General features: G+C 42.0%; 1 protein-coding gene across 1 annotated transcript; it reads right to left on the bottom strand.

The window, feature by feature from the left end:
• Positions 1-12,876: 12,876 nt before the first annotated feature.
• LOC123426586 (protein MEI2-like 4) lies at positions 12,877-21,416 on the bottom strand. Its single transcript, XM_045110444.1, has 14 exons — positions 20,945-21,416; positions 20,278-20,374; positions 19,238-19,578; positions 18,405-18,805; positions 18,165-18,323; positions 17,879-17,995; positions 17,659-17,807; positions 16,706-16,797; positions 16,167-16,625; positions 15,255-15,891; positions 15,077-15,161; positions 14,909-14,977; positions 14,301-14,480; positions 12,877-13,482 (listed from the first exon to the last, which is right to left on the bottom strand). The coding sequence occupies exons 3-14, from the start codon at positions 19,479-19,481 to the stop codon at positions 13,309-13,311; spliced, it is 2,766 nt and encodes a 921-aa protein (XP_044966379.1). The 5' UTR covers positions 19,482-19,578; positions 20,278-20,374; positions 20,945-21,416; the 3' UTR covers positions 12,877-13,308.
• Between the last annotated feature and the right edge of the window lie 1,991 nt (positions 21,417-23,407).

Below are 23,407 nucleotides of genomic sequence, written 5' to 3'. Positions count from 1 at the left end.
TTTTTCTTAGAACGACGGTAGCATTATGAGGTGATCTCTCACTAAAATTTCAAGACGAAATTGTGTTCTCCCCGACTGTGCACCGTTGCGACAGTTCGTCGTTTCGAGACACCACGTGATGATCGGGTGTGATAGACTCAACGTTCACATACAAGGATGCAAAACAGTTGCACACGCGGAACACTCGGGTTAAGCTTGACGAGCCTGGCATGTACAGACATGGCCTCGGAACACATGAGACCGAATGGTCGAGCATGAATCGTATAGTTGATATGATTAGCATAGAGATGCTTACCACTGAAACTATTCTCAACTCACGTGATGATCGAACTTGAGTTAGTGAATTTGGATCATGTACCACTCAAATGACTAGAGAGATGTACTTTTTGAGTGGGAGTTTATCAGTAATTTGATTAGTTAAACTCTAATTATCATGAACATAGTCAAAAGGTCTTTGCGAATTATGATGTAGCTTGCGCTATAGCTCTACTGTTTTTTATATGTTCCTAGAGAAAATTTAGTTGAAAGATGATAGTAGCAAGTTTGCAGACTGAGTCCGTAAAACTGAGGATTGTCCTCATTGCTGCGTAGAAGACTTATGTCCTTAATGCACCACTCGGTGTGTTGCACCTCGAGCGTCGCCTGTGGATGTTGCAAACATCTGACATACACGTTTTTTATGACTACGTGATAGTTCAGTGCGTAATACTTAATGGCTTAGAAGCAAGGCACCGAAGACGGTTTGAAACGTCAAGGAACATAAGAGATGTTCTAAGAGATGAAATTGAGATTTCATGCTCGTGCCCTTGTTGAGAGGTTTGAGACCCCCGACAAGATTCTTTGTCTACAAAGTAAGGGATAAATGCTCGATCATTGAGCATGTTCTCAGATTGTCTGGGTACAATAATCGCTTGAATCAAGTGGGAGTTAATCTTCCAGATGAGATAGTGATGGTTCTCCAAAGTCACTGCCACTAAGCTGCTAGAGCTTCGTGATGAACTATAACATATCAAGGATAGATATGATGATCCTTGAGAAATTCGCAATGTTTGACATTGCGAAGGTAGAAATCAAGAAGGAGCATCAATTGTTGATGGTTAGTAAAACCACTAGTTTCAAGAAGGGCAAGGGCTAGATGGGATACTTCATGAAACAGCAAACCAGTTGTTGCTCTAATGAAGAAACCCAAGATTGAACCCAAACCCGAGACTAAGTGCTTCTGTCATGAGGGGAATGGTAACTGAGGCGGAGCTACCCTAGATACTTGGTAGATGAGAAGGCTGACGAAGTCAACGGAAGTATATTTGATATACATGATATTGATGTGTACTTTACTAGTACTCCTAGTAGCACGAGGGTATTAGATACCGGTTCAATTGCTAAGTTATTAGTAACTCGAAATAAAAGCTACGGAATAAACGGAGACTAGCTAAAGGCGAGGTGACGATAAGTGTTGGAAGTGTTTCCAAGGTTGATGTGATCAAACATCGCACGCTCCCTCTACCATCGGGATTGGTGTTAAACCTAAATAATTGTTATTTGGTGTTTGCGTTGAGCATGAACATGATTGGATCGTGTTTATTGCAATACGATTATTCATTTAAAGAGAATAATGGTTATTCTATTTGCTTGAATAATTAGCTTCAATGGTTTATTGAATCTCGTTCGTAGTGTTACACATGTTCATAATATTGGTGCCAAAAGATACAAAGTAATAATGATAGTACCACTTACTTGTGGCACTGCCGCTTGAGTCATGTTGGTTTAAAATACATTAAGAAGCTCCATGCTCATGGATCTTTGTACTCACTCATTTTTGAAACGTTTGAGACATGCAAACCATACCTGTTGGTATAAACTAATGAAGAAACTCCATGCAGATGGATTATTTGGACTCACTTGATTTTGAACCACTTGAGACATGCAAAATCATACCACATGGAACAAGAAAGTAACTTGTTGGATACAATACATTTTCGGATGTGTGTAGTCCAATAAAGTGTTGAGGTACAATATTATAGACTATCGTTATGTTCTTACTTCACTGACGACTTGAGTAGATACAGGAGTATTTACTTGACGAATCACAAGTCTTAAATATTGAAAGGTTCAAAGCTATTTCAGAGTGAAGATCGTCGTGACAAGAGGATAAACTTTCTACGATATGATCATAGAGATGAATATCTCAGTTGCGAGTTTTGGTACACAATTGAGACAATGTGGAAATTATTTCGCAATTCATGCCACCTCGAACACCATAGTGTGATGGTGTGTCCGAACGTCATAGCCACGCCCTATTTGATATGGTGCATACTATCATTAGAGACAACCACATTCACTTTAGATAGGGCACCGCATATTTCCGTTGAGATGACACAGTATAGACTATGGTTTGGAGAAACCTAAGTTGTCGTTTCTTAAAAGTTTGGGGCTGCGATGCTTATGTGAAAAAGTTTCAGTCTGATAAGTTCGAACCCAAAGCGGATAAATGCATCTTCATAGGATATCCAAAACAGTTGGGTACATCTCCTATCTCAGATCCGGAAGCAAAGTGTTTTTTTCTAGAAACAGGTCCTTTCTTAAGGAAAGGTTTCTCTTGAAAGAATTGAGTCAGAGGGTGGTGGAACTTGATGAGGTTACTGAACCGTCTCTTCAACCAGCGTGTAGCAGGGTGCAGGAAGTTGTTCTTTTGGCGCCTACACCAATTGAAGTGGAAACTGATGATGGTGATCATTGAGCTTCGGATCAAGTTACTACAAACCTCGTAGGTTGACAAGGTCGCGTACTACTATAGAGTGGTACGGTAACCTTGTCTTGGAGGTCATGTTGTTGAACAACAATGAACCTACGAGCTATGGAGAAGCGGTGGTGGGCCCGGATTCCGACAAATGGTTGGAGGCCATGAAATCCAAGAGAGGATCCATGCATGAAAACAAAGTGTGAACTTTGGAAGAACTACTTGATGGTCGTAGGACTGTTAAGTAAAGATGGATATTTAAAGGGAAGACAGACGATGAGGGTGAAAAGTCACCATAAAGAAAAGATCGACTTATCGCAAAGATGTTTCCGACAAGTTCAAAGAGTTGACTATGATAAGAATTTCTCACTCGTAGCGATGCTAAAAATATATTGGAATTAAGTTAGCAATTGCTGCAATGTTTCCTCGACGGTTTCCATGAGGAAAGGTTATATGTGATACAACCAGAAGGTTGTGTCAATCCTAACGATGCTAACACATATGCAAGCTCGAGCGATCCTTCTATGGACTGGTGCAAGCATCTCGGAGTTGGAATATGTGCTTTGATGAGATGATCAAAGCTTTTTGGTTTGCACAAGGTTTATGAGAAACTTGTATTTCCAAAGAAGTGAGTGGGAGCACTATAGAATTTCTGATAAGTATATGTGGTTGACATATTGTAGATCGGAAGTAATGTAGAGTTTCTCTGAAGCATAAAGGATTGTTTGAAAGGAGTTCTTCAAAGGAAAACCTGAATAGAGCTACTTGAGCATTGAGCATCAAGATCTATAGAGATAGATCAAAACACTTAATAGAATTTTCAACGAAATGCAAGCCTTGACAAGTTTTTGAAGGAGTTCAAAATAGATCAGCAAGGAAGGAGTTCTTGGCTATGTTGTAAGGTGTGAATTTGAGTAAGACTCAAAGCCCGACCACGGCAGAAGAAAGAGAAAGGAGGAAGGTCGTCCACTATGCCTTAGTCGTAGGCTCTGAAGTATGCCAAGCTGTGTACCGCACCTGATGTGTGCCTTGCCATGAGTCTGTCAAGGGGTACAAAACGTGATCCAGGATTGAATCACTAAAACATCGGTCCAAGTTATCCTTAGTAACTAGTGGACTAAGGATTTTTTTTCTCGATTATGGAGGTGATTAAAGAGTTCGTCGTAAAGGGTTACGTCGATGCAAGCTTAAACACTAATCCAAATAAATCTGAGTAGTGAAACGGATTCGTATAGTAGAGTAGATATTTGGAGTATTTCTGAATAGCACGTAGTACAGCATCAATAGGCTGACATAAAGATTTGTAAAGCACACACAGATCTAAAAAATTCAGAACCGTTGACTAAAACCTCTGTCACGAGCGAAACGTGATCAAACCCCAGAACTGTATGGGTGTTGGATTCGTTAAAATCACATCGTGATGTGAACTAGATTATTGACTCTAGTGCAAGTGGGAGACTGTTGGAAATATGCCCTAGAGGCAATAATAAATTAGTTATTATTATATTTATTTGTTCATGATAATCGTTTATTATCCATGCTATAATTGTATTGAATGAAAACATAGATACATGTGTGGATACATGGACAAATCAATGTCCCTAGCAAGCCTCTAGTTGGCTAGCCAGTTGATCAAGGATAGTCAAGGTTTTCTGGCTATGTGCAAGTGTTGTCACTTGATAACTCGATCACATCATTAGGAGAATCATGTGATGGACTAGACCCAAACTATGAACGTAGCATATTGATCGTGTCGTTTTATTGCTATTGTTTTCTGCGTGTCAAGTATTTGTTCCTATGACCACGAGATCATATAACTCGTTGGCACCGGAGGAATACCTTGTGTGCATCAAACGTCGCAACGTAACTGGGTGACTATAAAGGTGCTCTACAGGTATCTCCGAAGGTGTCCGTTGAGTTAGTATGGATCAATACTGGGATTTGTCACTCCGTGTGACGGAGAGGTATCTCGGGGCCCACTCGGTAATACAACATCAAACACAAGCCTTGCAAGCAATGTGACTAAGTGTAAGTCATGGGATCTTGTATTACAGAATGAGTAAAGAGACTTGCCGGAAACGAGATTGAAATAGGTATGCGGATACCGACGATCAAATCTCGGGCAAGTAACATACCGAAGGACAAACGGAATGACATACGGGATTATATGAATCCTTGACACTGAGGTTTAACCGATAAGATCTTCGGAGAATATGTAGGATCCAATATGGGCATCCAGGTCCCACTATCGGATATTGACCGAGGAGTGCCTCGGGGCATGTCTACATAGTTCTCGAACCCGCAGGGTCTGCACACTTAAGGTTCGATGATGTTTTAGTATAGTTGAGTTATATGCGTGGTTACCGAATGTTGTTTGGAGTCCCGGATTAGATCACGGACGTCACGAGGGTTTCCAGAATGGTGCGGAAACGAAGATTGATATATAGGATGGTTTCATTTGGTCACCGGAATGTTTACCGGCAGTGTACCGGGAGTGACGAATGGGTTCCGGGAGTTCCCCTGGAGGGGCCCACCCACCCGGGAGTGATCCCAAGGCACTAGGGTGGCACCACAAGTCCTTAGTGGGCTGGTGGAGTCAGCCCAAGGGGCACATGGCGCCACATAAAGAAATACCAAAAGAAAATAAAAGGAAAAAGGGAAAAAGGGAGGTGGGAAGGAAGAGGAGGACTCTTCCTTCCCAAACCGAATCGGAGGAGGAGTCCTCCTCCTCCCCTTGGCCGACGCACCTTGAGGGCTTGTCCCTTAAGGCTATCCCTCCCCCTCCTTCCTATATATAGTGGTGTTTTAGGGCTGATTTGAGACAACTTCTGCCACATGCAACTCAACCCTAGACCACATAGTTCTACCTCTATATCGGATTTCTGCGGAGCTTGGGCGGAGCCGTGCAGGAGTAGATCATCACCACCACCGACTCGTCGTCACGCTGCCGGAGAACTCATCTACTTCTCCGTCTTGCTTGTTGGATCAAGAAGGCCGAGATCATCGTCGAGTTGTACGTGTGTTGAACGCGGAGATGCCGTCCGTTCGGCACTAGATCGGGACGGGTCGTGGGACGGATCGCGGGAAGGTTCGTGGGACGGCTCAAGGGACGTGAAGACGTTCCACTACATCAACCGTGTTTCTTAAGGCTTCCCGCTGAGCGATCTACAAGGGTAGGTAGATCTAATCTCCACTCGTAGATGGACATCACCATGATAGGTCTTCGTGTGCGTAGGAAATTTGTTGTTTCCCATGCAACGTTCCCCATCACTTTAAACAATCAATTTCTAAGTTAATTTCCACCACATCTGCAATAGTTTTACCAGGTGCGCACCATAGCCAAATTTTCTCCTCGTCACGATAATTAAGTTGTGCTAGCATATAGCATATCACATCAGTACATACTGTATTCTTGTCCAGGTTATCAAACCATGATATCTTCTCGTCCAAATATGTTAGATTCACTCCATTTCCCACAAAAAACTCACCATGATGCACCTCCACACTAAATTTCACCATGAGCGGAGGCAATATGAACTAACCCTAGTAGGCAGCCCGAAATAAAAAAAATGGGGGGAGGGGATATGGACATATCAGTACTAAAAATGGGTGGAGGCAAAATGAACTAAACCTAGCACGCACCACCGGTATTCATCTATTGCATTAAGGAGATGACCCTAACTAAAATTGGAGGAGGGGATAGGGAGGGGAAAACTCACCGTACGTCGGACCCCCTTGCCATTCAGTGCGAAGAACCGGCAACTCCACCTTCGAATTGAACACCATCGTGTGCGGCAGCCTGGCCGCCGACGAGCTTCATGAGGCCGCAGCACCGCATGTCTCCTCTCCCATCGGTAACGAACAGAGGCAGCGAGAAAGAATAGAGGAGAGTTTCAATGCGGCATTGCATGAGAGTTCAGGGGGCTATCTACAAAAATGGTCGTCCACAGCAGTCACGTGTGTCGCGCGTGACCTCAAATCAGAGAAAACCGGGCTCCCGACCAGTTCAGTTGCAGCATGTGACTTGATTGCACCCGCAACGCAAGTTCTGTGACGCGTTTTTCCAGTTTGCAAGTTGTGTGACTTAAGTGCACCCGCAGTACAGGTTCTTAGACCGCTAGTGCCATTTACTCACCATTCAAGGGTGACAGTGATTCCTTCCATGCACGCAGCTACTTCCGCCTCTAGAGCACTTTGCACTTGTGGACAATAGTATGCACGACGCAAAGATTATAGCTCCATTGCTGTCACGTAGGATCATCCCAGCTCCTCCTATACCATGAGACTCATGCCAAGCACCATCAACATTTAGCTTTGCCCAGCCATCAGGTGGCTTCTCCCATCGTTCCAGCGGCTGGATGCAGTCAGCGGGAGTAGCCGGCATCTTCATACAGCCTTTGTTATTACATTGTTGAACCACCATCTTCCCTTTAATTACATCCTCATGTGGGTGTTGAAGGATGCATCATAGACTCTACATGTAGCTACACAAGAATTGGCAAGAAGCATGTACTTGCGGGGCTCACTTGTTGTGGATGAATTCATTCCACACATGCCAGCTGCGCCAGAGTGTCATGATCACCGGCAAGTGCTGCTCTTCGGCGCATTGGTTTATCAAATGTAGGGCCCACTCCGGGCCCGAGTTGACGACGTCCTTGAGGCGAGGCATAAATTTAGTATTTTCCATCGCCTCCCAAAGCATCCTTGCAAGCGGACACCTGCACATAGCATGGTATGTATCATCAGGTTCATGCCACAAAGCTTACACATATTAGTGATCTCCAAATTTCTTTTAGTTTTATTTTCCATCATTGCTAGATAATTAGTGATAAGTCACCATGCAAATATGCGTACCTTCGGAGGAGCAGGGCATCCCCACACTGCTTTCCAGATGGCACGAGTGCCATCCGGTGCCTTGCTCGTTGCACCCACATTGGTACTTGTAGAAAGGTCGACACCGAGGTGGTACGCACTGCGAACGGTGAAGACGCCTCACGGGTCCGTTGCCCATGCCACAACGTCCTCCAATTGATGTGATGATGCTTTGATCTTGAGGATACATGCAACATCAATGGGATGGAAGTGACATTGTATTAGGTCTGGATCCAAAGCCCCCTCCCATCAAGCAGCTCGCTGACGCGGTGAAGATGACAACTGTCATGCCCCATGATAGGTCTATAGGATGGTGGGAGTGGGAGCCAGGGGTCGTGCCATATCCACACCTGCTCATCGTCACCCACACGCCAGACAATCCCTTTTTCAACAATTCCAAACCATGTTGGACTGCCTGCCAAGTGGGTGAAGCATTACCTGAATAGACTATGTCCACCAGGGAACCGTTAGGATAATATTTATCTTTTAGGACCATGGCACATAATGATTTAGGTTTCGTGATGAGCCACCAAGCTTGGCATGCTAGAAGAGCTTGATTGAAACCCCAAAATTCACGAAATCCAAGCCCTCCTCTTACTTTTGGTTGAACTATTTTCTCCCATGATTTCCAATGCATTTTCCTTTTCCCATCTTTAGATCCCCACCAAAAGTTTCTAACCAATCTCGTGAGGTCATCACAAACAGAGGTCGGAAGCTTGAACACACCCATGATGTAGGATGGTATGGCCTACGTCACAACCTTTATCGTTCTTTCTATACCTGCGTGAGATAGAGTATCTCCCCACTCCATGATCCTTTTGTGAGACTAGCTTGCAACATTTGAAATTTACCCCTATGCATGCTGCCATCCGGGATTGGTAAGCCAAGATACTTCCCTTCAAATTCATAGTTTGTAACAAGGAGTTCTTGCCTAATGGTTTGTAGTACATGAGGTGGACAAGCATCTCCAAATTGAATGGAGCACTTCTGTTGGTTGATGAGCTCGCCAGTAGCTTGTGCATATCTATTTATGACATCTTTTATGTACAGAGCTTGTTCTCGGTTTGCCTTAAAGAACAACGGTGTATAATCAACAAATAGTAAGTGTGACATGGCAAGTGCTCTTGAGAAAACCTTTAAAGCTTGGAGACTCTGGTTTTCTATTCCTTGCCTGAGTAATGAATAAGTTCGTCGGCAACAAATAAGAACAAAAATGGGGAAAGTGGGTCACCTTGCCAAAGCCCTCGCGACGGTGCAAACGAATCTAAGATGGCCCGATTAAACTTCACGGAGTATCTCACTGAGGTCACACATATCATAATCCGCTATACCCATTGGTGAGCGAAGCCCAACTTCAGCATCATTTACTTCAAGAAGACCAAATCCACTCTATCATATGCTTTAGAAAGATCTAGCTTGTATGCACAATAACTATTATCTGTTCTCTTTTCATGTTACATGAAATGAAGACATTCGAATGCCAAGAGAGTGTTATCGGTTGTCAATCTTCCAGGGACAAATGCACTTTCTTGTGGAGAAATGATATCATCCAATATAGGCCGAAGTCTGTTAACCAAGCACTTAGCAACTATTTTATAAATAACAGTGCATAAGCTTATGGGTCGAAAATTGGTAACTTTCTTTGGATCATCTATTTTTTGAATAAGAACGATTATCGTATCATTGACCCCCTGTGGCACTACCGCTGTACGAAAAAAATCCTTTACTGCATGAGTGGTCTCTTCCTTTAAAGTTTGCCAATTCCGCTGAAATAATCTTGCTGGGAAACCATCAATACCAGGCGCCCTCAGTGGACCACTTTGGAAAACACTATCCGCTATCTCTTTGTCCGACAACTCAGCACAAAGTTTGTCATTCATGTGAGACGTTACTTTGGCCTCAAATAGTGTAGCTCGGTCATCAGGTCCTAAAGCCCATGGCGTATGTCACCCAGGTGTACCTTTCGCCTGGCTCTCTCCCAAGCTCCTTTAATTCTCTCTAGCAGGCTTAAGTCTGTTTCCCACATAATTTCATATCGTCACTGCCAAACTTTTGGTGTCGGTGTCTTATCCTTCTCACACTGTAGCACTATTATAGCGGTTATATGGTACTTGTTTGATACAATACATCAACGAGCGCTACAGCTCCTTTTTTTAAAGAATGTTCTACATTACTTATTCCTCATAGTCATTGCACTGCTTACTAATGAGTTGTCCAGTTGAGGTATGCCTTGTACAAATGAGGGACTAGCTGCCGCAGCAAGCAACATGTAGGAGGTCCTAACCATGACTATGATCTTGGGACCTCCTAAGTGTCAAATGGGAAGGTAGCCGCACAGGGAGGCATCCTGGTGGGCCTACCCATTGCACGGTTGAGCAAGACTAAGACATATGTGCACTATGGCGAACCAGGATCGAGTGTCGTAGTGAACCAAGACTGAGCACTATAGCATACCAGGATCAAGTACTGTAGCGAAAAGCTATTTGAAAGCAACGGTGTAATGTAACAACTAAAAAAATGAGCATTTTGAAAACAAGAACAGATTTTAGAAAAGTGAACAGTTTTTGAAAATGCAAACATTGTTTTTCAAAAATAAGGAAAAAAATTGAAGTTGCGACATCTTTTTTTTAAATAGTTTTTAAAACAAAATCAGGAAAAGATAAAGAAAACAGTATAAATATTAGATCAAGACCTTCTAGAAGGTTTCCAAAAGATTCAAAACCGGGAACATTACGGAAGATTTCCAACACCGGGTTTGATATAAGAACGTAACTACCTATAATGGGCTAGTCCATGATGGCATCATCCACCAGCTGCCTGTGTGTTTCCACAACAATGTGACACAATCAGCATCATGGGCGCCTCTTTGTCTCACTTACAGCGAGACTTAGCATGCGCCCGCGAAGGTGAGCACCGGATGGGTCAGCCCAGGTGCATGGGACGCCATAGCCACTTTTTCTAGAAAAAATATTAAGTTTTTTGTTGTAATTTTTACTCTTTTGTACTTCCATATATTCTAAATAAATACATATTGCAAACACCACTCAACATTAAACATTTGAAAAATATTAAATGTGTATATAAAAAATGTTTCTCACATATACAAAAAAACTATACAGAAGATAATAATTTGTATGAAAAAGATTGATTATGTATTTAAAAAATCTTAATCAAGTATATACAAAATATTTACCATATATTAACAAAAAATTAATCTTGTATTTAAATATTTTAATCAAGCATTTGATAAAAAATTAAAATGTATAATGTTGACCATGTATCCAGAAAATTTTAATCTTCTATTTACAAAATGTTGATCAAGCATTTGAAAATTGTGCATAGAAACAATGTTGATCATCTATCGAAAATTGTTAAACTTTTATTTTAAAGTATTAAACATGTATTAAAAACTTCAGTAGATATATATAAAAAAATATAATGTGTATGGAAAAGGTAGGCATCAAAAAATATTTAATTTCAGAAAAAAATTAATCATGTATTTCAAAGATGTAAAGTGCATGTGATGTATACGAAAAATGTTGAATATGTATTAGAACCCGAAAAAATACCTACAAAATAAAAGGAAACAAAAAAAACAGAGAAAGAACAAAAAGAAGGAAGAAATCAAGAAAAGAAACAAGGGAACCAAAGAAATAAGAAAAAATAAAAATGAAACCAAAGAAAACGAATGCAAAAGAATGAGAATTAGTTAATCCAAAGAGGAAACATAGAAAAACAAGAAAACCGATAAAAATCAAGAAATTCAAAAAGTGACCCAAAGAAATATGAAGAAACTAACAAAGAAATAGAACCAGTAAAAAACGAAAAAATCCAGTTGAAATCGCTAAAAAATGATGAGGCGGTGAAAAAATAGGAAAATCGAAGAAAACAAGAAGAAGAAAAACATGAGAAAGAAACAAATAAAACCAAAGAAAACATAATCAAAAGACCAGAGAGAAAAAAAAAAGTGAACGAAACTAGTGATGCAAGCGAACTACTCCCTCCTTTTTAAATATAAATCTTTTTAGATGTTTCACTAGGGGTTTATATACAGAGCAACATGAGTGAATTTATACTCTAAATTATGTCTATATACATTCATATGTAGTGTTTTAGTGAAACCTGTAAAAAAACTTTTATTTAGAAACGGATGGAGTAATAAAAGAACCCTCAACTCATCTCTCCTCCCTGTTCGTCTGTTCCTCTCTTCTTCCTTCGTTCGTCCATGGATCAAGAAGAGTACGTTTGGTCATCGTCGGTCTCCACCATTCCCCGTGGTGGGCAACAACATATAAATAGTGTATGATAGAAACTTAGTCTCTCGGATCCAACATAATTGTCATGGTTTTAGTTCAAATGAGTGTCATTTAAACTAAAATCATGACATTTATTTTGGATAGGGGTATTAGAAAGGTATAACATGGAGGATTTCACGAGCGATATTATTGACGCATATGGAACGCCTACTTGGGCGATTGCCCTCTCTCACGTTGGCCCTTCCAGTTTGGATGCAGGACGCCGGCTCATCTTCCGGCGGCCACACCAAACAGATTGTAAAAATTAAATTACCGACGCCTCAAAGCTTTTCCTGGTTGAAGATTGGGTCCTTAGGGGGTATAACAGAAAGTTTATTAATGTGAAGAGAGGTATGTGGGGGAAAGGTCCGTAACAAAAAATAAGCAAACTGGCAGTAAGTCCGAAATTACCCTTTGATAAACTGGCGGTAAATGAAAAATATAAATAAATAACTGATAATTTTGATAAACTTTGATACATGTTCTAAGAGTTTGTAAATTTTCATCATGAAATCACATTCGTGAAAGACATGACAAAAGTAAAAAAACAATGCTTGTTCTCAAAGCATTTTTTTAAAGCATCAATTTTGCACAAATACGAGCACTTGTCCAAGTTTATCAAAAAAAGGTCAGCATTTCTATAAATATTTTTATTTATTTTACTGTTCGTCAAAGCACATTTAAGCTCAAAGTCAGATACTCCACGTCCCAAAGTCTAGCATTTTTTGCAGAAAGATGGCGTAGGTGCTTCTCGCTCCTGAGCTGGCTGATTTACCACATAATATATACATTCTTGAAATGGAAACCAAATAATTGCCTCATCCATTAAACAAGAAACAGAGAATTGTCCAATTAATTTTAAAAAACAACGATTTATCACATAATAACGGCAGTAGATTATGTACGCTATGGTGGCAACGCACAGGGCTTCATTCCGACACCCAAAAGGCACCACGGCACACGCACCAGAAATAAACATCAAAACAGTTCCAAAAGACGCAGCGGGGCACAACCTGCCTTTCATACAACAGCACGAATACAGTTTCGGCTGTCCCCGTCATGCATTCTTACTAGGAAACCCTGTACAACGCTGGGTTACACCTTACAGTCCAAAATCTCAGAGAGCTCCCTACCGAGTTTTGCCTTCCACGGCCTTCAGTTAATACACGCATATATAGGCTCAGGAGAAACTGGGAGCACCCTCCGTCCGTTCCCTTGCTTCTCCTCAGCGACAAAATTTGCAGCCTCTAGGGAGCCCTCTGGTAGCCCACGACATATAAGTAAATAGCTACAGACTCTGGAAATACCACAAGCAAAAAGAGGTGGGAAAGGATGGTAATGTGAAAACTGGGATTGCAACTGTCAAAAGGTCGGATGTTGATGCTGTGGTTAGTGCTTCAGTTTTCAAGCTGTGGTTGGGTCAGCCTCCTTTGAGTAGCCTGAAGCGTGGCTGCCTCCGTTGGAAGGAGTCCAATTGTTGGCAGAAGATGACAGTGTGTCCCGGTGGCTTTCTTCGCAGCTCAAAACCCTGGATCGCCCAGGCCTAGAACGGATGTGTGTTCCCATTGGAAAAGGTTCCTGAGAAAAGTTTACAACAAAAACATGGTCAGTTCAGACTCATGAAGCGAGAACATAATTTGGGGCTGAAAACAAATTTTGGCATGGGATATGCAGTCTCACACTAGTATACCACAGTTTGAATTCCAATTAGAATGATGGTTTTTTTGTAGACAGGTTGAGTAATAATGTTAGAAATACAAAAAGTATACACACAAAATAAGTAAAGCCTATCTCATCATCGAGGGGCATTCTTGCCAGTCATCTATGATATTCTCTAGAGCAAACTCACAGCCCTGCATGTTAAGCATGGGAATAAGAAGATGGCTTTATTTTCCGCTCCCTAACCCACAATGTATCCCATCGTTCATCAAACATCGCCATATGAGAAGAAAATTATGAGCCTGTACAGCTATGCATAGCAACACTAGGAAACAAGAACGATGAGCCTAAGGACCTCCTTGATTCAAAGGATTTACGATGAATTGAGGATCATGGTCCATGATTTGTAGAATTTAAATTCGTAAAAAAAAATCCTGAGTATTTCTTTCCACGTCAATACAATAAAAGATTTCAGATCATATCTACGACAGGTTTATTTTGATGTGGCACAAGAAAGAAAATACATACTATAACTGCGTAAGAAGGCCTACTGCCTAATTTCAGATGCAAGATAATAACCATATAATGCTATAAAATTAGATATGTGTGTGGACTTCACCAACCATGTATTGCATGGGCACACAATAAAAAGATGTACATGTCATCTACTCCAGTCAGGTGCCCTATAGATAGAAAACAGTAATACAGTAAAGGATATGGACAATCAGAGAACATACTTGATCTCCTGCATTTGGACCATCTGAGTGGAAAAGTATAGGGCGGCAGCGTTTATCTTCATTCATCAAACTTGAATTTTGGAAGTGCGCAATTAGAGATGATCTCCCCTGTATTCTAGCATATGCAAGTGATGCTACCTTCTCGCTATTGAATTTCTCCCACCTTTTCCCATGAAATATCTGAAAGAGACAGGCATGTATGTTGTTCATTTATCGACTAACATAAGGTAAAAAATGCTCAGCGCGTGAAACCAGAAATGGTAAAGGTACTACTGCCTACCTGACATGCAATATCCAAAATCCATGCAATTGTAGCATGATAGTGTAATACAGGTAGTTATGGAAAAAGAAATGGGAAGGAAAGCAAAGGATGAAAAAAACCATATGAAAATGCCAAAATGAAGCTTTATCTAATACTCCCTCCGTTTCTAAATATAAAGCCTGTTTAGAGATTTCAATACGGACTACATACAGATGTATAGTCGTATTTTAGAGTGTAGATTCACTCATTTTGCTCCGTATGTAGTCCATATCGGAAACTCTGAAAAGGCTTATATTTAGGAACGGAGGGAGTCACTGCAGTCATTTGATAACTCGTAACAGCTCACCTTATAGAATGGAACAATATGCTCAGGACTGATCATATTGATGAATGCGTAACCCACATTGCATTTATTCTGAAAATGCACATGAGCACCATTAGGTCCTTGTATGCAAGTAATGTCGAACCAACGATAAACAATGCAACAGCTGTTTACAAAGAAAAGCTCATTCACCTTAAAGTCAATTGGAAGATAAACAAAATCATAAGTTCCCTTGTGATTTTCATCAATAGCGGTCAAAAGCATCTTAGAGGTGTACCTGAAATACCATTGAGGCAATAGAAACATCAAAACATGGTATGACTTCAAATAGAGTGACACAGAATAAAATCAGGAAGTCCCAGATGTGTACTTGTTTGGGATGTTCTTTATCATTAATGTAGTCCGGGAATCCTCGCCGCAGACTATACGCTCAATGTCTAGCTCATACTGCCTTTTGTTATCAGATTGATTAGCACATGACTCGTTTCTTCGGCTCCTTGCACGTTCGCCCAGTGAATCAAATGAGGATGGGGGGCCTATATGACCCCTTCCATGAAACATATGCCCCCTCTGCTGAGGAGATCGAGCACCAATGTGTGCAGGGGACATGGCTGGGTTCCCTCCACTCTGAGGGAACATACTAGTGAGCTCCAACTGATGCAGATGGGGACTACCAGAGAAACCCATGCTTCCAGCACTCCCAGGATGGAAACTTGGTGCTTCCATCGGCTCCCCTGCATAACCAGTTCTTCTATCCAGAATTGATGGATTGACAGCTGGTGCAGATCCAACATGATGATTCGCTGGAAGGGCATTTTCAAGCATGCGAGATGTTCTTGAAATTCCATGCACTTGCGTGGGAGGTCGAGATGGTATATTATTGATAAATGACCCGGAGTTCGGCCATATCATGGGAGAAGAGGAATGATGATGGGAGTTATTTGAATTATTCCACGCTACTTGGTGGCCATGAAAGGGGCAGCTTCCAGTTCTTGAAAACCCAGGAGCTACAAGAACAAGGCAAGCCCATGTAAGCCTGATTGCATTGTGTAAACATAACAGGTGCAAGCTAAAAAATAGTATAATTAGGCTATACCAATTACCATTAAGCTATAAAAGCTTTCGTATTATTGATATCAAAGCATATGTTCTTCTAAAGTAACATTTTCAAGAAAATGACTGGAAGGGAGAGAGGGATCTTGAGATGCCAAATGAACCTAACGGGAACAGTGTCTCCATACAAATATGGTTACATCAGTAAATAAGGTACCCAAAGTAGTACCTTCGGTATGCCCAGAAGAATGACCACCAAGGTTAGCAGAACTAACTTTGTAAAGATGTCTGCTCTCCGTTCCTTCAGCAGCTCTAGAGTTGCTCTTAACTCCAATGGGTGATATTGCGCCTAAGTTGCAAGAAATACCATTACTTTGGCCATTGCGGAAGTCAGGAAGGGAATGTGGATTGAAAGCTCCAATCCCGTGAAATCCATAATTCAAGTGTCCATTAATCTGTCCACTCTTCCCAAGTGAATGACCATTCTCACCAAGAGCAGACCCGTTGCTATGTGTTACTGCAGTTGCAATTCTAACAGGAGAGGATATGCTTTGCATAGTACTTGAGGGAACATCCAAGAAAACTCCCTCCCTAAATTGGTGCATTGGTGGCTGACCTCTGGGACGCAGAACCCGAGAGATCCCATGTTCAGGGCCAGTGGAAGTCATGGAAGCCATGTTGACAGAACCTTGCATTATGCCATACACAGGTTAGTGAATGCGACTAGCAGCAGAAACATGTTTCATGATTTGAAATCAGACTGCATACCATAGTAAGGTGACGGCAGACTGCTTGCATTTCCTAGCTTGCATGCACCATACTCTTCCTGCTCCAACTCAGGATGCCTATGCCGCATCAAACTGTTGTGCAAAAACTAGCATTACTAACACAGTTGTAAGAATAGCATAAGGAAAGTCAGATGCTCTTGATTTTTCCTCCAAAAGTAAAGTTTAGACAAGCATATAATAATACAAAGAGGGGACGTTCTGCATCAAGTTCTAAAACACATCTTCCTGCACGTCATATGAAAAGACTTTTTTACACCTACCCAATTTCCTCCAAATTTCAAAGCACTATTTTTTGTTGCAGTCCTAAAACGAGGCATATACAAGTATACAACCAACTTTGAAATAAAGTGAAAATGCCAACTAAATAAATAACAAAAAGTCAATCAAGTTAGTGTGTTTAATAACTAAAACATATTTTATTGAAGAGACGGGAATTGCATCAGCCCAGTGTATATTGTATATGTCCAGTGACAATATTTTACCAACTTCACAGCATATGCAGGACGATAAACACCGTGAATTATAAACTTCTTCAATTCGTAGATACCCAGATAACTTTATACAAAGTTGATCTGCGAAGGTTACTGATATTCTGCTACTACTTGAGGCTTCAGGTCTCTTGCTTCCTAATTGGTAGATATAGGTCGTTATGCTAGTTTTGGTTAGTTTTTGTTAATCTTCTTAGCCTTTTTGGTTTCTTGTTTGCTGGTTTCTTAGTTTTTCTGTTGATTTTTGGCTTTCGTTGGTTGTACCTTGTGCCATTTTGATGCCTTCCTCTAATAAAAAACAACAGCATTTTAAAGCGTGTTGGGGAAAAGAAGAACTTCATGAAGGGTAACGGATATAAGGTGTGTAATAAGGCTCATCAAAAAAGCAAAGGCAACTAGAAGCACTAAAAATGGACAGATGCACAAAATTATGGTCACAGTATACCGTTTGCCATCGCCCGGGCAGCAGCGCTCCAATCTGATTTTCTTTCCTGCAATCTCTCTCATGTTCAAAGCATAAAGTGCAGCTTCAGCTGCTCTGATATCAAAAAACTCAACGGATTTGTGATAGCCCTTTTGTGTAGTCTCATGAATCTGATAAAGAAGGAAGTTAGTATCTGCAGTGTACCAGCTGACATAAGAACCGATTAGTTTACGGGACATACCGCCTTGATTTCACCATAGCCACCAAATATATGACGAAGATCATCATTAGTTACAGACTGGTCTAGGTTAATCACTGCAAGCGTACCCTGGTTATTATCATTCTCCAAAAGGTTCTCCTATGGGAACAAAGTCAGCATTAGAACAGAGTCACCAAATACATTTCCAGTGCCAATTAAGTACCAATACAACAAATAATGGTAAGCAAACATCATAGTAATATCACATTAAGTAATGTCAAAGAATCACATCATGTCAAGTCAGAATGGCATTATATCAAGGAAATACCTTTGGGATGGAGTAATGTATTTCAAGTTTCCACTGCCTGAATGGCTTGCTTTGAAGCGCTTTCATGGCACGTTCTGCGGATCTTATATCATAGTAAGATATTATCACTAAACCATGATGTTTGTAGGCAGTGTAAAGTGTTTGGATGTCTCCATATTGCTGCAAAGAAAATAAATGATATCCGGTGAAATATATTGCCTTTAGAGTTGGGACAAAGTCTAGCTGGAAGATGAAACTTACCTCAAATAGGAGTTTCAATTCAGTATCCTCAACATTGGCATTAATGTTTCTGATGAAAAGGGTTCTCGAGGGGTTTTCGCCATACGGTAGGCCATTTAACCCAGTCTGACCAGTGTTGGCTCCACCGTTATGTTTTAGCAACTTGTTATTTTCATCAGCTTCCAATTCCATTCCACCTCCAGTAGAGAATATGTCGTCATCAATGTCATCTATGTTATTAGCACGGGCAGGGTGACCCACATTATAAAGAACACCTGACAATAAGTCGTCGTCATCAGGGAGGAGATTGCCAATCACTTGTGCCTCAATTTCCTGAGTTAGTTCAAAAGGCTCATCATCTGCATGGTTGAGTTCCTTTTCAGCTGGTTGGCCAACAAGGCCATTCTTGGGTGTTAGTCTCACTGCACATCAGCAAATGGGAAGTAATTTAATATTAAGCACTAATATTATTGTGGATTGTTTCTTTTCTCACTTGGATTTAGCATGAAAAACACAGAGACTCTCATTTCTCAATTGGATCTAGCATGAAAATCTAAGGCCAGATTGTCCCATTCCTCACTTGGATGTAGCAAAAAAAGCTCAGATTTCACTGAAGTGAAACAGACGATAAAAGCAAACAAGCTTCTTATTAATAAGCAAAATAAAAATCTTTTCTTCATACTCATCTCCCCTCATCTTTATCTTCTTTTCTTTAGCCTTTCAGTTATCTACATACAATTATTAATATGAACTGAAGGGAGGAGTACCATATTGGATGGCAGCAGTTTATTGTTCAGTGTTGGAGTACTATAATAAATGAAGTAAAAAATGCAAGAGAAGGATCAAGGGCTTACATTTCTTGTCAAAAATGTCAGGAAGGGAGCTTGAGAAAAGTCCATTCTCATATTGGGTTATATTTAGATGTCCCTTTCTAGCATTAGAAAATAAAGCCAACGGCTTCGAAAATGAATCATGTTGTTGTAGAGGATCTTGATCAGCCCTCCAGGGGGTTGGCGGCAGGTTAACATGCCTTTGATGGCCCAACAACTTATGCTCACCAAAGGGGGTTTTCTGGTCCATCAACTTGTATGGCTCCATAAGCCCTAACTGATCCACAACCTTTGTGACAATAGGCTTTAGCTTTCGACTGGAGAAGATGCAACAGACCTACTTCCCAAAATCAGTGGATTTTCTTCTGTTTTTCAAAAAGAAGAAACAAATCAGCCATAAGAACGAACACAAACACTGAGCCTAAAGAGAAGTGATGAAGCAACATCAGCAGTATTTAATGGAATAATCGTTGTAAGCAACATCCATGCGCATCTGTCAATAATCGTGCAGAGGCCGGAGGTATTCCTCCTTTTCTAAAAAAAAAAATCTGTCAATAATCAATACCCAATCACCCCTGTGAGACCATGTGCCTTCCAAATAAGCTGCTTCACCTATATATAGCAAGACAGCTACCTTAAGCTACCTGGAAACAGCGATACACATTCTCCAATCTTGCTCGATCAATTGTCCCATATGTGGAACCTCGGATGCCCCCACATATCCCAACTAAACTGTAACAGTGTTCTGCTGGATCACATTTTATTTAGTCTGACAGAAACTACCCTAAGAATAAACTAATAAGCACCTGCAAATAACACAAATGCTCAGGTAATCACCAACATGCTCAGGAAAACATCCCTGCCTGAAAAGTCCAACTGGCCTCTACAAAAAGAATTCGATAATGATGAAAGGAATTAGCCTAGGTCTAGTTGTTAATGACACTAAGTCACCCCAAAACTGAACCAATTAGTACCCCCTGCCCCAAAGTAAGAAAGAATGCAGTCCATCATTAGACATCATTTAAGGATAGCGAGCAATAATTTGGCTATTGCAGTTGGCTTACCACATGGGAGAAGACGATTCGGACTCCACGGGGAGGTGGAACGGGGGCAGCATGTGGTGCCTCTGCTCCATGGCTGTAGCTGGCATCCTGCTAGTACCTTGAAAGATAGACAGATACCAAGTTTCAACCCCTCAGGTAGCTCGACGAAGCGGATCGAAGAATACACGCGAGAAACTGCTAAAGAAATGCAGTCCCAAGGCCTAGATTTGATCGACCGTGAACGTAAAATCGAACTCCCGAGACTGGGCTATGGAAGAAGGTAGAAATTCTGCAAAATTTAGGACCGGAACAACTCGATTTACCGATTAAAAAAGGTTATGCAAAATTCCGTGCAGAACTATGTGCTCCCAAACTAATTAGCCATAAAACAGCCCAAAAGGCGACGGGAAATTTAATGCTCCTTGTCCTCGACGAGCTCGAAAGAGCACAAGAAACTTGTGATCAAAATAAAAAGGCGGAACAGACCAAAATACTGCCCAACCGCATCAAAGTATCCCCAGAACCCGAGCACAGATCACACAAAGCGAGAAAAATACGCACAAAATTAGCCCCAAACAAATACCTCGCGGAATTCAAACACCATTTTTCTCCACAAATAAAACGCACCGTGAATTTGAACGAAAAAGCGCAAAAAAAGGGGTAGAAACGGAAGAATTTGTAGGCTCACCAGATCGGCAGCTGAGATCCCCTTCAGCTTGTCACAGCCTGGAACTTACCGCAACAGGCAACCCGTGGACGCGCCCGGAAGAGACGGCTCCGTGGCGCAGGCCAAAACGGCTCCCTCGGAGGTCACACGAGGGCGGATCACCCACCGCGCAGCGACGGCACAGCTAATGCCCTTGGCGGGGGGCGGCGAAGCGAGTTCAGAGAGCGAGCTCCATCCTCACGCACGCGCGCACCTAACCCTAACGAGCGAGCGCGGCAGCGGGCGCCCCTCCACTCCTCCCCATTCTTCCTCTTCCTCCTAGGTATGCCGCCGCAGCGCCTATCCGGCGGGGGAATTCCGGCGAGCTGGTGGTGGACTGGCGGTGGTGAGACGACACGAGACGGAGCGGAGACGAAGGCCAAAAAAAAAATCTGTTTAAAGAGCGGCGAAATGCTACACTATTATATTATAATTATTTATTGGACTAAGTGGAAACGCGATACAGAAGGTGCGGGGCCTATATATACCGCGCCCGGTGCGGTCCCCATCGCGGTAGGCTCACCCGCGGCGCACCCCACCGCGGCGCCGGATAGCTCCTTCGCCATTCCGTCCATACGTACCCGGGCCAGGGATCCCATCTGTCAGTGTGCTGGGCCGGGTGTCAGGGAGCGGGACCCACGTGGCTGCGCGTCGGCCCGGGGTGGGAAGCGGCGTTTGGACGGGGACGGAATTATTTCGCGGAGGGGTGGGGGGGTTGGCGCGGTGAGGTGACGCGGAGGTCACGTTCTCCGATTGTCTGGTGTGGGACAGGATAACGCTCACCAGTACGAGTTGTGCGAGATCGATCGGGACTGGACCGCTGGAGTTGCTGCCGCCGAACCACCGGGGATTTCGACGGCTCTTGCTGTTAGGTTGGCACGTTTATACTTGGTGCCACCTTCCGTCTGTTCGAAGAACTCTCCTCCTTTCATAAACGATGGGGGAAATCAGGTTCGTGAGGACTATATTTGAAATCATGTTTTCAAACAAAATATACAAGCTTATGCAATTTGAAACAAACCTAAAGATGCAACATCAACGCTCACCAACATTAAATGTTATTAATTGTCATGAAAGTTACTCCCTCCGTTTGTTATTGATTGCCGTTAAAGTTACTCCCTCCGTTTTAAAATATAAATCTTTCCATAGATTGTACTACGGGCTATATATGAAATAAGATGAGTGAATCTATACTTTAAAATATGTTTATATACATCCATATATGGTTCATGACAAAATTTATAGAAAGACTTATATTTAAGAACGGAGTGAATACATTGTTTGTGTCTCCTCATGTTCTTCGGATACGGCCATGGAAGGTTATGGCCTTTTGGAAGGTGTCCCTAAGCAGAGTGGCGGAGCGAGGAGTTTGCTTCTAGGTATTCTTGTAATATAGAGCATATTATTGGCAGAAGCAATATAACACAGCAACAAACGTACTTTAAAATGGCAATATCGATGATCCAATGACCATACATCGATAATAGTAGCAAAATATCATTGTGACAACATCTGAAACAAATAAGAAAGATTACAAACAACAACAACAAATACAATATAACTTTACGACCCCCTTTTTTGAAGAGATTGCTGACATCCTAATTCTCTTTCAACAAATGTAACCAAGCAATTGTTTAAATATTCAGCATTCTTTCTTAGTGGATTCTTCATGTATTTCATTGAGGAAGAATGAACACCAACTTACGAAGTTTGAAAACAATATAATATTGTTCATTCTTTCTTGACTCAACCAATTAGTGAAAATGATCAAGAGAAGTAGTGGTCACTGGGTTCATTATGTTCATCTAGCAATGAGTGAATCACACACGTAGCAACTAGCAAATTAATCACATAATAAGCAATTCAATTTCATTGGTTTACAAGGAATCATCGATTGTCTTCTACCACCTCTAGCAATCACAAGCAATGGCATTTACAAAAAATCTCCAAAATTGTTTAAAAACATAGGGGGGAAATACCTTCGACGAAGCCATAGAGGTCGGACTGCCGGAGGTGGAGCTGTGTCGTGAAGGGCGCCTGCAGCCTCGAAGTGCGAGCCAAGATGGGGAGCCGACAAGGTCGGACGACAGAGGAGGACTAGCACGTGTCCTTGGCAGCGAGGAACGGAGGCCGAAGGGAGGGGAGGGGAGAGAGTCACGAAGAGGGCTGGTCGAAGGGAGGGGGGGAGGGACTGAGGGAGAGGGCAGCCGCCGGACTTGGAATCGCCGCCTCACTACCGCTAGGTTGGGGAATCGGTGGAGGATGCGTGTGTGTGACCGTACACTTGGGTCTGTCACATCCAGTTCGCTTGGTTGCTGCCTTAGGTGCCAGTTTGGCCTACACCTAGTGGGCCAAGTGCTTAGGGTATAGACATATGTAGTAGAGAAGTTTGGGCCAAAATCTTGGGTACTCTAGGGAATTCCCAGGTAGACCCCTAGCGCCACC

Source organism: Hordeum vulgare, chromosome 2H, assembly GCF_904849725.1.
Source record: "Hordeum vulgare subsp. vulgare chromosome 2H, MorexV3_pseudomolecules_assembly, whole genome shotgun sequence".
NCBI lineage: Eukaryota > Viridiplantae > Streptophyta > Magnoliopsida > Poales > Poaceae > Hordeum > Hordeum vulgare.
The sequence above is the reverse complement of the archived record's forward strand: the minus strand, read 5'-3'. Positions and strand labels throughout refer to the sequence as shown.